This window comes from Rutilus rutilus (assembly GCF_951802725.1).
Source record: "Rutilus rutilus genome assembly, chromosome: 8".
In the NCBI taxonomy this organism is placed as follows: domain Eukaryota; kingdom Metazoa; phylum Chordata; class Actinopteri; order Cypriniformes; family Leuciscidae; genus Rutilus; species Rutilus rutilus.
The window spans coordinates 24,136,473-24,152,328 of record NC_140222.1 but is presented as its reverse complement, the minus strand read 5'-3'; the positions used below and the strand labels follow the sequence as shown (position 1 = coordinate 24,152,328).

The 15,856-nt window shown below is 39.2% G+C and overlaps 1 protein-coding gene across 1 annotated transcript in view; it reads left to right on the top strand.

Annotated features, from left to right (window-relative positions):
• Nucleotides 1-15,856, top strand: part of LOC311294976 (von Willebrand factor D and EGF domain-containing protein) — a 71,885-nt gene that overhangs the window by 16,354 nt on the left and 39,675 nt on the right. Inside the window, exons 7-13 of the mRNA XM_084416108.1 lie at nt 178-319; nt 565-782; nt 1,969-2,042; nt 3,392-3,668; nt 4,654-4,856; nt 5,527-6,479; nt 13,958-14,094. Coding sequence (XP_084272234.1) covers nt 178-319; nt 565-782; nt 1,969-2,042; nt 3,392-3,668; nt 4,654-4,856; nt 5,527-6,479; nt 13,958-14,094 — 2,004 coding nt within the window. The remainder of the gene's footprint in view (nt 1-177; nt 320-564; nt 783-1,968; nt 2,043-3,391; nt 3,669-4,653; nt 4,857-5,526; nt 6,480-13,957; nt 14,095-15,856) is intronic.

Genomic DNA, 15,856 nt, shown 5'->3' with positions numbered 1-15,856 from the left:
CTTTATAATTATGATGGATCATGCATCATGCACAACGCCTGAAGCTATAATTACTGGCTAAATACTCATTGAAACATTGCAAATATTATGTTGCATAACTATCCATGCCTAACAGAGCTGTATGATCATGTTTGATTTACACTGGATTCGGCCAACCGTCCAACACTTTTTCTGCAGTTTGTTCCAGATGTCCTCCACATCCGCGAGGATGCTAAAAAGCACGTTTTGACCGTACACAGCACAGTCCCTATTCCCTGCCATGGGTTCGAGCACAACCGCCCTTGCAAAGTGTCTCTTGCTCTCAGCATACATGAATCAGGTGTGTGTATATTAGCATGTATTATTATTAGTATGTAGTTGTTTATTTTTTCTGAATATTGATACAAATACTGTATGTGTATTCATAAAAATGTCTTGTCATGGTTTAAGCTGTATGAAGGTAAAAGGCTTTGAAAGTGACTCCATGTGCATGAATTATACTTTTTTCTCCCAAGAACATTTTGTCTTTGAGTTTTCCCTTTCATTTGAGGATGTATCTACTGATAATCTGTCTGAATGTCTCAGACAATGTAGTCATAGAGGTTTCAAACGTGGCCTTATCTTCCTGCTCGGTGGAGCTGATGTCTCAGCCCTGTCGAAACAACGTCTGTGCTCAGGGTACCGTGACTCTCAGCGCTGTTACTGATTTCACCCGGGACGGGAACCGGGCCAGCTTCCTTTCCACTCAGCCCACCGAAGGCAGCCATCGCCTCTGGAGAGGTTACAACCCTCCTGCACTGAAGGTTAGCGAAAGCTTAGCATGCATCTCACAATGTAATATTAGTTGCTTGAGTGGTTTTGTACTTAATATCTTTAATTTAATAAGACAAACACAAAGTTCTCTTTGGAATGCCCTTCAGGACAATGAAGCGCTTGAGATTACAATATATTTACATTGGTAATGTTTTTCGAGGGGACTTGTCATATACTTTTTTTGCTCTTTTACAACTTGACCCATGATGACCTCCAGTATTTTGATGCTTCTTTTCACCTCCAAAAAAAAAAAAAAAATTCCTTCCTCAGTGTTTTGTGTCATTCTCCAATACAAACATCTAAACATTCTTAAATCAAGATACATTTACAGTAGAAGAAGATATTAAGTCTTGTTTTCTGTACCAAAATTGATCAAATTAATAAAAAATAATCTTCTTTTCCCTTTGAATTAAGATGATTTTTTTTCTGACCCCATTGCCCATTATCTGTGGTCTTGTTTTAAGCACAAATTTGCTTATTTTCGAACAATTCCTTTCGAAAACAAGACTTAGGGCCAGCACAAACCCTCTTTTGGCGTTAAAAAACTCCTGTCAGGATTTACAAAAGGCACAAAGTGAAAAATTCATTTAGATATTTGTAATAGGAAACAAGACAAAAATTCTGAGTAAAAAAAAAAAAAATGTTTGCAGTGTAGTAGTAGTAGTAGTAGTAGTGTAGTGCCCAGCCATGGTTAGTTTTTTTTGTAACCCTCCAGATTTGAAGTATACTGTGCGGCCTTACAGCTCTCGTAATTGACTCCTGCTGAAAGAAAGAAAGAGCCTCTAATAAGCCAGACAGACACCGAAAGGACAGACAAGAATGCAGTAATTCAGAAGGAAAGAAACGTAAACACACATGGACCGCCAGTCTACTTAAATAATGTGTCACCACCGGACCCAGACCACCATCTGTGTTTTCTGTAAACATGAAAGCCGCTCAGTGCCCTTTAATAATGGGAAGAGACTAGTCTTCTGCGTTATAATTAAGCGCGAGCCGGCATAGTCTAAATTGCGAATGTTTTGAGAGCATAACAACACTCAGTTAATTCCCTAAGTTGGTTGTGCTGCTTTTTGTAAAAGTCAAGTGTCATTTTTCTATGTAAGCAGTAGATGAATTTGTAATGCAAAAAGCTGCCAGTATGAATGCATTATTAACATTTTTCCTCCTTTTTTGCAGATCACAGTTCAAGATGTTCCAACAGCGACCTGTTACTCCCTTACTGACCCTCATATCATTACTTTTGATGGCAGGTAAAATATTTGTGAGTTTTTTGACAATTAGTTCCCTTTTTTCTTGTAGCTCAACTGGTAAAGCATTGCTCTAACAACGCCAAGGTCGTGGGTTCGATTCCCAAGAAACACAATGAATTTACTGAAGGCTTTTTTATTTCTTCACTGGCTTTTGAGCTGGATGTTTTGAATTATTCTACATTGCCTATGATTATTTTTACATAAGTCATGGTTCTCAAATGGTACATTTTCAAGTAATGAGGCAGGAATGTAAAGGTCACTTTGGATTTCAGATTTGTGTGGCTCAGATGTATCACTTGCACTCTTTGAATTTGGCTTGGAAAGAGGGATCTTTATGAAAGTCTATCACAGTTCAAGATGTTCCAATAGCGACCTGTTACTCCCTGACCGACCCTCACTTCATCAAATTTGATGGCAGGTAAAATATGTATGAGTTTTTAGCCAACAAACAATGCCAAGGTCATGGGTTCGATTCCCAAGAAACACACTGAATTTACCCAAGGCTTTTTCTTTCTTTCTTTGACATTTGCGCTGGATAGCCTGTGATTATTTCAACATACAGTAAGTTGTGTGACTTTTACATGACAGATGCTCAAATGCTACATTTTCAGGTAATGAGGCAGGAATGGAAAGGTCACTTTGGATTTCAGATTTGTGAGGCACAGATTTAGCACTTGTACTCTTTGAATTTGGCCCAGAAGGAGGGATCTTTATGAAAGTGTACGGGAACTGTCCTCATTAGTGAATATGTCCTTGACAGACACCGGCCCTGTGCCACAATTTCCTCCAGTAGAGAGGCGCATATGGCCCGATTGGACAATGGATTTAAGCGCACACTATAGCTAGATGTATTGAGCAATGTGTGTTTACACTGATGCCAAACGTACAGAGCAATAACCGCAAAGTATCACGGTCACCATTAAAGTAAATGATACTGAAACTGTCCTGTGAAAATTACTGCCTCTGTTTCGCTCCCTCTATTTCTTGCTCTCTTTTTTTATCTTACAGTTCTTTTTAAAAGGACTCTTTCTCCCTGCTTCTCCTCCACTTCGCCATTAAGTTCAAATAGTCCTCTGAGATGTTGCTTTCAGCTACTGTCTTGTCTTTAAAGGTTTTTTTAAGTGCACACTGAGGTTCCTGAATGTCATCTGTTTTAATCACCAAGACTTTTTAGCACAGTAAAACAGAACACCGAAAAGAAACAAGATGACTATCAAACTTTGGAGCAATACTGGATCCAGCTGGATGTATCTATCTGTGTTTCGTTTGACATCCCCAATATTTACTTCAACGATCAAGCTACAGTAAGAAACTGAATGTAAGTACTAATCAGTTGTTGTTCCACCCAGGCGCTATGAGAACCAGGAAACTGGCACGTTTTTGCTTTATAAAAGCACAAAACGTGTGTTCGAAGTCCACACAAGGCAGTGGGATTGCGGGAGCCGGCATTACGCTATGGCGTGTACCTGCGGCATGGCTGCTCGAGAGGGCAACGAGGTTGTGACCTTTGACATGTGCAACGGGCAGCTGCAGGAAACACGCCCGGTCTTGTCCGTCAAGGCCTTGGGACCATCCGTGACCAATCAGATTAAGATCCACGAGACGCATCAAGGGAAGAAAGTCACGGTACGGTTACATTCCAGTGCTGTGGTAGCTAATAATGTTGAATTGATGTGGATAGGTTTTAAAAATAAGAAATGTAAACTCATGCTGCAGTGAAAATTCAGACAAAACAATTGAATCAAAGAAAGATTGTGTTTCACTTCTGAACCAAAACATTGCAACTCGCAGTATTAAATATTTTAGATTTGACTCAATACACGATAGAGCGTATGATCCCTCATTGACATGCAAACTCAGGAAATCTCAGTCATGCTCACTGTGAAATGTATACAGTTCGTGTTCAGAACAGGCAGATTTTCAATTTCTTGGCGAAACTGTCTGAGAAGTAAACACAGATCTCATCTGTTTTGAAAAGAGGCCTTTTCCCTGCAAAAGGATTTTAAAGTTCAGTCAGTGCAGCAGATGTTGTCATTGTTGCATTGTGACACAGTTTGCATGAGCAAGTGTTTTGCGATGGCTACATTTATCTAGATTTGTAATATTCTGATGTAGACTCTTGACAAATCACCACTAATTTCCTCGCAACCAGCTGGCAGTGAAATGGGATCTTTTACTAACATGTGCATTTAGTTTATGATTGAAGTTGGGGTAAACTCTAGATTAGATTAGGTAATGATGTTGGATTTTAAATCCAGTATAATGGACAGACAGTGAAATATAAATATATATTTGCATAAATAAATTAACAATAAATGAATCAATCATAATCATAATTTTTATAAAATATAAAAATAAACCATTCAAAATATATCAGTAATAAATATAATACTTTTTTTCTCTTTGTAGATTTGGGTTCCAGGTTTCTTTTTCTAAAAAAAAAAAAAAAAAAAAAAGCATGATATTTTAATAAAATACAGTACTTGACACAACCTAAACACTAGCCTTACATATTTAATGGTCAGCATGGCCTGATTTTGAAGATGATTTCAGTTTAATGTTTAGGGTTAAATATGTATGAATTTAAAGGACTTTTGTTTGATCCCTGCAGATCGTCTTTGCCTCAGGGGCGTTTGTGCGAGCAGACGTCAGTGATTGGGGAATGAGTCTGTCCGTCAGGGCTCCAAGTCAGGACTTTAACGCCACCAGAGGCCTGTGTGGGTTATTTGACCGGAACAGCCACAACGACCTCCATCATCCTGCAGGCACAAGCCACCGTGACAAAGACCTAGTGGAATTCATTCAGGGCTGGAGGTGAGTGATGCTTTTACAACAACCGTATAGTCTCTATTTTCACAAGAAACAATATATAGTACTTAATTGATCTCTTGAGTTTAAGACGGGTAATAAATCTAGTCAGAACCAGAGCTGTCGTGACCTGGGCTACTAAGGTCCTCTAAGGCGGGACTCTTCAACTCCAGTCCTGGAGGGCCGGTGTCCTGCAGACTTTAGTACCAATCTCAATTTAACCCACCTGTAATTCTGCAAGTAATTCTGAACACCTTAATTAGCTTGTTTGTTTAGAGTTAGAGCTAAACTCAGAAGGTCACTGGCCCTCCAGAACTAGACCTGCTTTAAGGTGAAACTGCAGTCCTGGTCTGAAATATTCTGGTAAGAACTAAAAGACAAAAATATATGCAGATATATGTAAGTTTCCAAGCTCAAAGCTTCTGTAAAATATGCCGTTCAAGTAGGAGTATTTAGGAGACGTGGAGAGCAGTTCGGTTTCAGATTAGAGTTTGCATCACCATTTAACCTTGATTTGCTCGTTTTAATGTCAAATATAATTAAAGTTGAGGAAAGTCTCTAATCTAATGGGCTAACCTTTCTCGAACTCTAAATCCTCTCTTGTCGCAGTGCTTGAGGGCTAAATTCAAAGGCTGATTTGAGACAGTCATATTTTTGTTTTATTTCTCCGTGTCAGGATCGCGCCTGGGGAGAGCCTGTTTGACAGCACGCCACCTGCCGTGGATGAGGAGATAAAGTGGAATTTCTGTGCTTGTCAAAAGGGATACAGCCTTTCCCTCCATTCAGTGCACACCTCCAAAGGCCTATTAAACCAACCTACCGTCTCTCGCTGCCTATCTCACGACGACACAGATTATACGTCCCTGTTCCCCTTCAAAGATGCCACTGCCGAGTACCCCATTAAACCCATCTCTGCCCGTAATGTCCGGAAGCGGGAGACGTTGGCTGAGGTGTTAGAGTTAGCCGAGATGAAAGGTGCTAAACTGGAGTCTCAGGTGTCCCAAGGTCAGGCAGACAACTCTCCTTCTGTAGAGGAGTTAGAATTGGACTTATTATTTAAAGTTGACGTCCCTCACTTGAATGAATTTAAGATGCCCTTACTAAGTTCGGGTGGAAGGCCTAAGAGAGAAACCTTTGACTTTCTACCCATTTACACTGTCCAGGCCCTAAGCCAGACCGACCTCGAAAGTTTTGCCTACTTCTTTCCAGATGACCACCGCTCCTCCAGCCGTCCAGCTGCCTACCCTTCCTGGCCGACACCTAGTGGCCTCACTTCTGCCAAAGCTTTGGAGGTCTGCCAGTTGGCCTTGGCGAACTCAACTGTGGGCACGGCATGCAAGAGTCTGCTGGGTCGACGCCTGGAAGAAGCTGTGGATCTCTGCATCCTGGATCTTCAGTTGAAAGATGATTTGGCCTGGGAGGACGCACTCGTGCCCTTCCTAGAGAACGAATGTGAGAAAAAGTGGCTGGAGAACCGGACCCATCGTTCTCAAGAAGCTTCCAGACCGTTGGCGGAAATTGCAACGGCCCTACGTTGTCCGAACTTCTGTAATGGGAACGGGCAATGTGAAGAGTGGGGATGTCAGTGTTATCCAGGCTACAGCTTTTACGACTGCAGTCTCACCATCAGTAAGTGATTGTTTTGACATCCGTCTGTTGCTTCAAATGTGGTCCCCTAGGGATCCTCGATTATCAGAAACACTTTGGGTTTAATATATGCAAAATATCCATCAATAAGCAGCCATATGGGGTATTACAACATGTTTTGTGTGACATACCTGCAGGGGGTTGTGGAGTTTGAGTAGGGACCACATTTGTAGATAAAAGTTGTTGAGGTTTTGTTCAGGCGGCCTGGGGAAAGTCTATATTTATTCTCACGATCAATGGACATTATGGAGTCTCATCTCATTTGTTTTCTACAAAGGAATTGTGGTCCAAGAGGAGTTTTTTTGATCAGAGGTTGTTCATTCACAGGTGACTTAATGTTAAGGTTATGTTTCTGTTAAGTATCAACTTTAAGGTGTTTTTCCTAAAGTTCCTTATAGTTGAGACACAAATGAGACAACTGTTGACAACAGAGTGCCAGAGTTTAAAGACATAAAATCAAAGTCAACTGTAGTAAATCTTAGATAATTTGGTCTAGGAATATTTTGATGAGAACGTTTGAGTTCATATTGAGATCTTTTAGAATCTTGGTAGATCTTAGCATAGATTGTTGAAACTCTGGAGGAGACTCTTTTTCTCAGAAGAACTTCTTCTGGAGTTTGCGGAGAGGTTTCCTTTTCCAAATCCTTGCATTATCACTTCCTGTTTAAAAAGTGACATCAGTTCCTGTTCCTGAAGGAAAAGCGGGTGAAATGCAATACACTGAATTTCGAAGGAAATTATGATTATTATTATTATTTTTGCCTCTATAGATAACACTAGAGCTTGAAAGTTGTGTACTGCACAAATGGCAGTTGACGTGACAAGTTCAGAAATGTATCATTGCATTTACAGGCATTGTTTTGTAAGTGGATGACTGTCTAGTGTGATGTGATGTTGTATCTTTATGGGTCAGAATTGTACTGCTCTTTTGTCCAAATGTCTGTGATTAAAATCCTGTACTTTGGCTCAAGTACAGTGTTCACTACAGCTGCCATTACCAGATGGTGGTCAAAATGCCAGAGCATTTCTGTGGCATTAGATAATTGTTGTTTTTTCTGTGCCAGCTCTTTTCATCAAGTATGTATTTTTAGTATCTTGTTGTTTGTTGTACGCTTTCAGTTCCTTTTAATCATATTTGCTTTGGATGCTGTTGTTCTTTATTCCTTTTCTTTACACTCTGCGAAGAATAATTTCCTACTTCCTCAAGCATGTCTTCAAAGAAACTGCAGATGGCTTGCGTTTGTGCAAGTGTGTTTTTTATTGATTATATGAATGATTTGAAATGATGCATGGAACTCCTTTCGGAACGGCAGAGTCGTTGAGCGTGTTTATCGACTGATTGTTTCTGGCAATAGCGACGAGGCTCAGAAGTGCCATTAGCTTTCCCAGCCAACCTTCATATCAATGAGATATAGTTATGCCGGTATGCTAACGCCTGGCACTGTGCCAGACGCCCATGCCCGCTCTGCTGATTAGCATTGGGATCTTCGCTAAGCCGCTATCTTCCTCGACGTTTTTCGCATGCTCCCTGGGGCTGACTTGGTGACGAAATGGCAGTTTTAACACAAATTAGCGAGCAGATTAGGAGCGCTAGAGAGGGCTGTTTATCACAGACTGACGGTTTTCAACCTCTCCGAGAGCGAACTCTGATTTATGGCAACCACGCTAGGATCAACGTGCAAGGTAGCACAGGGAGGACGGCTAGATAAATCTGCTTAATTGCCCAACTGATCATCGGCTGATGCCTCTTCTACATCTGGGAACCCCATTCATTTATTTTTTTTATTTTTTTGTCTGAAGCCAATGACACATTTATGCCTAAGCGTTTTTGGTTGACTTTATTTGCACTTCATCCAGTCAAATGTGGATTTTTGCACGTCTTCACTTTGTTTGTACTAACTTTTGGCCTCATGATTTGCGAATAGTTGTGTTAGCATGCTATTATTTCTCCTGTATGTAGTATATAGTGTATGTTTACTGTGTATTGTATGCTAGTTCTCTCCATGCTACATAAATCAAAGTGTACAACAGAGCACACTTTATTCCACAATTCCAGATTGATGAAGGAACTGAAAGTAATACTTACAGCCATTTTTTCATCTCTCAATATTTGATTGGAAAGCCTAAATTTAAGATGTTTTTACACAAAGTTGAATCAATAACCATTTTTATTTTAAGGTGATAACTGCATACCACTGTTTCACTTACTATATTTTTTAGTATACAGTGTACTGTGCAACATTCTTTTTTTCTAGTGTTCTGAAGTTAGCCTAGTAGCGCATGTGCTCTGATACATTGAGCCGTGATGCTGACATCAAATCTGGCAAGTGACATTAACCGACCCCATTCCCCCTCTCATTTTTGATATTTTCTCTACTATACTACAAACATCAAAAAGCCCCAAATCAGAATATTGTTAGAAAAGGAATGTTTGGAAATGTGAATGGTATAACAAGACTAATGCCGCTCCATGACCCTTTAAAAAGGGACAGTGCGCCCAAAAATGAAATTTCATTCATTATTTATGAACTCATGATGTTCCAAACCCATATGCTGTTTTTGTTTTCTGCATGTAGAACAGAATATGGGGCATTTTGAAGCTCTTTTCTGTATAATGAGAGCTTGAATCTTTTAAGAACAACAAAATAACACCATATGGGTTTGGGATGACATGAGGGTGAGTAAACAATGACAGAGTTTTAATTTTTGCCTGAATGATTCCTGTAATGTAAGAATGGTGCATCCTGGGTACATTTGCAGGCTTTGAGGTCATTAGATTCACCTAGAAATAAGGAGAAATAAAGGGTTAGATTTCAGTTTTCCACACATATTCTCCTTAGTCTTCTGGCACATTTTATGCTATTACTGCCTCAATGAAAGGTGTCCAGGAATCATTTCAGAATAAGGCGCTACTACTCTTTATTTCCCATAATTCCAGGTAGAGTGAAAATCAAGTCTTTAGAAAAGGCAATCAGACCAGATTCAATACCTCTGCATATCTGGGTTTCATTCAATAGTGGAACAATCTGGAAAACCTCACTATTGCCTTCATTCAGTTGTGATATTCAGCAGTGAGGCAGGGGTCACATTCTGTAGAAAGGACTCCGCTTGGATTCATCTCGGACTCATTTTTTTTTTTTTTACAGGCAGGTTTAGTGAGTCATCCGATCGCTCCTCATTTATCATTTCTCTTCAAACATAAAGCACAAGTGTTCGCCCTTGTGGCAGAGATTAAAAACTCCTGAATATCTCTCACGCTCCCTTCCTGGCCGGTCAGGGACAGTGTGTGAGTGTGTGTATGTGTGTGCGCACACTGCGTCAATGCTCGAGGCTTGTCTGGTTGAGAACTGCATTTTAGGAGCTCGGGAACAGAGTGAATCATGGGAAAGTCTGAAAATCACCTCACTGACCTGCTGAGCTGGAAATTGTTGATCTCCGAGGCAATAAGGAAGGTATATCTGTGGCCCTCCTGAATTGAGGATTAAGCTTTTTTTAAGGTCCTAGTGTTTGTGGTAAAGCCATAATGATCCTCGGTTCAATTGCTAATAACATTTTAATTGCTTGCTAATTGATTTTTAATTTACATAACATGCTAATTGTTTAATTCAGATGTCACAAGTAGCATTTTTGAAACAAGTCTTTTTTTGTCATTAGCATCCAGGAGCAGAGGTGTAAAATACTTGAGTAATTTTACTTGATTACTGTACTTAAGTATTATTTTTGGGGATTTTTACTTTACTTGAGTACAATTAAAAATCAGTACTTTTACTTTTACTTAATTACATTTTTTAAGAAAAAAAAAGTACTTTTTACTCCTTACAATTCTATTTATAGTCAAAAAGTACTTATTTTTTGGAGATCACTTCATTCTATTTTCCCTTGCTATTACCAAACCAATTGAATTGTGCTGATGCTGTTTAATTTAAATGTCATTTATTCTGCCAATGAGATTCGGTTTCACATTTCACCAAATTGGTCAGACATGTTCATTGGTCATTTGGAAGTGACATCATGTCGCATCTATTACCACAACGCACAGCACCTTGACCTGGAAATGAGAGAAATTATAACAGTCAATCACAGGGGGTCAATCCAGGGGGGCACTGTTTCATATTTTATTGAAGCCTCCCCGGACGCCACCATTGATTAGCGGACCATCACCTGCTGTTAGCATCCCATTGACTCCCATTCATTTTGGCGTCACTTTGACAGCGAATAACTTTACATCTGAGGCGTTTAAAGACTCCATTTGTCCACTATTTATTTCTAAAGAAACAAGAAAATGTATAAAAGGCTCCATTACCTTGTATCTTACGTTATGGCCCCGTAGAAGCAGTTTTTGTAAAAATAGGCTAACGATTGCGTCATAACCACGCGACTCTCTGTCGCACAGTAGAGAGATTACCGTATGGACAGGAGGAGAAGCTCGCGGGCAATCGGGGGGACGTGGAGGCAAAATGACAAAATAATTAATCAGAATACTTAGCAAAAGTTTCTCCTGCTCCAGCTCATGGACACCTCCTACTCACACTCTCCGTCTCTGCGAGTTTCGGAAGGGAGTGATTCAGATTTCTCTCGGCACAGCTACTAGAAGACAGACGGGTTGCTCACGTCACATCTACGTCGTCAAGCTCAGTTTGAGTCTGCGCAGTACGCTCGACCCCCAGGAAGTGAGTGCTTCTAATTGACTTTACTTGTCTCCGTTGAATCCAATGGGGTTGCTGTGTCCAGTTTATATACTGTCTATGGGTCAATCCAGCAGCCTAAAAGCGTACCACCCCCGGGGGCCGCCATTGGCTAACGAGCCATCACCTGCTGTTAGCATTCCATTGACTCCCATTCATTTTGGCATCACTTTGACAGCGAATAACTTTACATCTGAGACGTTTAAAGACTCCATTTGTCCATTATTTATTTCTAAAGAAACACGAAAATGTATAAAAGGCTCCATTACCTTGTATCTTACATTATGGCCCCTTAGAAGCAGTTTTTGTAAAAATAGGCTAACAATTGCATCATAACCACGCGACTCTCTGGAAATTACCGTATAGACAGGAGGAGAAGCTCACAGTCAATTGGGGGGACGTGGAGGCATAAAGTCAAGGGAGAAGCCCATAGAGAGTCATAAAGTTGCTCCTGCTCCTAGCTCATGGACAGCTCCTACTCACACTCTCTGTTTTCTGCAAGTTAGATTTCTCTTGGCACAGCTACTAGAAGACTTACAACGGTCAGACAGGTTGCTCACGTCACATCTACGCCATCAAGCTCAGTTTGAGTCTGCGCAGTACGCTCAGCCATCAGGAAGTGAGTGCTTCTAATTTGCTTCACTTTTCTCTGTTGAAATCTATGGGGTCGCTGTGTCCATTTCTTATACTGTCTATGGTCAATCAGTGGAAGAAAATGGAGGAAGAACGTGATTCAGCTGCGAACACAGTCCAAAATCAGCCACAGGATCAAGAGCACCCGTGGCCGTACCTTAGCGAATTCTTTTCTTTTAGTGGTAAAAGCATGTTTAGTGGATTGTTTAAAAAATGTTGCATACTGGCATTAGATAGTAGTCTTATAGTTTGATAAATAAATACAATTAAATACAAACAGTTCTAAAGCAGGATAAAACCTTGTATGTGGTTCATTCACTTCATGATTTTAGAGATTAAAAGCTTAAACAAGAATCTCTAGTTTACATTATTGCTGTTACTTTTACTTCTTTAATACTCAAGTACAATTTTAATGTGGTACTTTTTTACTTTTACTCGAGTACGATTCTGGCCAGATACTTTTACTTTTAATTGAGTAAAATTTTCCCTCAGTACTTGTACTTTCACTTGAGTAACATTTTTGAGTACTTTTTACACCTCTGTCCAGGAGTCAACAACATTACCATCATATACTATGTATATATATATATATATATATATATATATATATATATATATAATAAGTAATTATTTACTTTTTATTTATATTATAAATATTAAATCACAAGCTAAATATGCATGAAAATGCATCACATGAAATAATATTTTTATATTATTTTATTATTTTTAAGCAAACAAAACATTTAATATCAAATTTTCTTCTTCAGATGTGGTACTAATGTCACAAATTTGTCTTAAAAAATAATTTAAAATGAACTTGAATGTCTCTGATGGTAGTATATCTTTCCTAAACAGTGCTAGGGGGCGATTTGTTTTTGTAATTATTTTATTGCAATTTTTTTACCAAGTGTAAAATTACACAAAATGAGACCATCTGGAGGAAGTTCTTTGATGAGGCGAAAATTCATTAGCACTCACTTCTGTGCTTAATTGTTCTCCTCTGAGGACCATTTTCTCTCATATCTCATATCTCTTATTGTTTTCCATCTCCTTTTTTTTAGATATTCACCACTTATGGCTTAGTTTTGCATACCGTCCCAGAACATCCATTTTCGTTTGCGTCTCAGATATGTGATTTAAATAAACTTCCACCCTGCGGAGATCTGAACGTAAGGTTATGCTCTGGTAATAAAAACACTGATTTGAAATGAGCCAAGATGGGAGCGATAATGGCATTAAGGAAGCGTAATGCTGCCTCGGTACAGTCATTTCAGCCTGTCGCTGAAACTATATTAAATGTTGTTGTGTTTTATAAGGCCTGAGAGACGCCCAAACAAGCTCGTATTTACTCGTTTGCATTATTCAAGAACCTCAGTTATAGAGAACATTATACTCCACAGCTCTAATTATACTGTAATATTTTCAGTATTGTATCCGTTCTCTGTTTAATGGCAAATGCAGGCTGGCAAGGTCAGAATGCAGCAGGCTGAATATTTTGTAAAGCCTGGATTGTTTGGTTTGTGTGTTTGTTAGTGGCAATGTACATGGAAATGTCTTTCGTTTTGGCGTCTTTCAAACTGCCGGTGTTGCATTTTTCCACTTGAGTCCCATAAACTTTATTTACTGGTGGTTTTCGCAAAGGATGGGATGTTTTCGGCAGAGTGCATTTTTAAAGACTTCACATTAATTTACAATAGAGTTTCTGGGTTTAACGAGACTCCTATAGTGCCTTTTCAATGAATCAACAATGAGTAGACTGCAGACTGTGATTTTTGCAGTCTCATTCGACTGAAAGACTTTTTCTGTACTTGTTTTGTATGAGGTTGTTGAGATGAATGACAAAGGAGCATTGGTTGGGACCTTGCAACCCAGAAAAGTGCATACTTCTTCAGTTTTCTCCCAAAATTGCTTGCTTAGTACCAAACAAGCGCGTATTTATGCGTGTATTCTTGAGCGGTAAAACTACAATGTCAATACCCATCCACAGGCCACGCCCCTCAGACAGGCCACACCCCTAGAGATAAAAAAATATTACAAAAGGAACTATTACTAATGCACTTCTTAAGGTTATTTAAACAAACCCCTAACAATTTCATATTTGTTCAGATTACTGTAAATTCTCTGTTTCTTTGGTTTCCTCAGGTCAGCCAATAGAAGTCACCGATCTTGAGAACGGCGGTTTGTGTGATGTACGTGAGTTCGACTGTGACAGCGTGAGGGTTTTCGGGCTGGGTTTCATCGACTCACCTGGCCTTGCGTGTCTCGTGATCAGATTAAAGGTGAGACATGAATGATTTCACTTATGTTTATTAGGCAAATGATATTCAGTTTACATTATATATATATGGAACAATAAAGCCCTCCCTACCACTAACCGAATTTTTTATTATTATTGAACACGTTATTTACTTTATTTCCACTTTTCTTAATTTTTATTGAAAATAAATGCCTTTTCGGTTTCATATGTGATGGGAAAAGGGAGTAGAGCGATTTTGGCAAAAGTCGGATCCAAACTCGGGTCGATTTGCGTCAAAACCTTTTGCATCAAAACACACGCCGCCTCACTATTGCTGCTTTTGACAAACCTGCATTCTTCCATACTTTTGTCTAGCTCTAGCCCAACCAGACGCCAGTGTGCAGAGTTAGTGTAAATAGCCTCTGCCAACAAGGCGGGCTGTTTGCACTTAGTAGTTGCACTGCATCTTTAATTGCATTTTATTTTGTTTATTATAATGGTTATCACGTTCGACTCTTCTAAGCCTGTCTTCTTTAATATTTCATCAAAGAGTTTTATGAATCTTAGTATGGCTTTTTTTTAATACATGCTTGCCATCTGTTTGTATATTTAATTAGAAGAATGAGGGGAACGACATAGGGGGATATCTGATGAGATAAAGAAAGCAATAAATACAGTGATCAGTCAACACAGCAGAGCACATACAAAGAAAACACGTGCGGTAAGACTGGTAAACAACATGCAAAAGCGCACATTATGTGCTGTGATTATCGGCTGGTTGCCTTTTTATTAAATTGTCTGTTTTACTTAAAAGCTTTACACTCGAAGTTAATTTAATGATGTCAAAACGCTGCCCTGCAGGGCTAGGGTTTAACCCTCATAATCTGAGACCCCAATAACTCAAAATCATTCTTAACCTTGAACAGGTTAGTACTTCTGAATCTATAAAAAGGCCATGTCTACTTCAATAACGACTTCTTAGTGGGTTTTGAATAAGCCAGAGGAGCATATTAAATGCATTTGAGTTTAAACCAAAGGTTAATAAAAAAAAAAGATATTATTTTTATAACTCAAAAAATGTAGATGTAATGGGGGGAAAAAAGTATCCACCATGTAGGCCTAATTCTGAATATGCTCCCTTTATGCTTTTCTCTCATTTAAAGTCCACCGCTCGCATATTTCTGAACCACCCCTCTCGCTGTCTTTTCCCAGGAGGCATTTTACCTCCTGTGTGGGGTCATCCCATTTGAGCAAATTGATTTGGCATTCATTATTCTAACTTTAGCTGTTTCTGTTTCTCTCAAACAATGAAGGGTCAGAGGTGAATATTGCTCTAATTTAGTTGTATCTCAAACAACTGAAGGACATGTCCTAAAGTTTTAGCGTATCTTCTGATAAAAGTGTTGAATTTAAAGAAAAAAAAGTCACTTAAAAATTAAAGATTTTGAACTACTCACTGTTGTTGTTGTTGTTGTTTCCGTCCGCCGGCATTTTGTCAGTCAAAAATAGTCGACCTCCGAATGCGAACGAACTGATTCTTATATGAGGATCCTTTTTCAAATACAAGGTCAATATTGATTTTCACTAATGACAAAACAACAAATTATCCGTGAATTTATATGGAACTAAGCTTTAGGAGCTTTCCATCATTACTCTCCTCCCTGTTACGTTGCATTCGGAGATCGACTATTTTTGACTGACAAAATGCCGGCGGACGGAAACAACAAAAGCTACAGTGAGTTGTTCAAAATATTTATTTTTAGTAAACTCTGTGTACACAAAAAAATTTCTCAATGCTCGAGTTC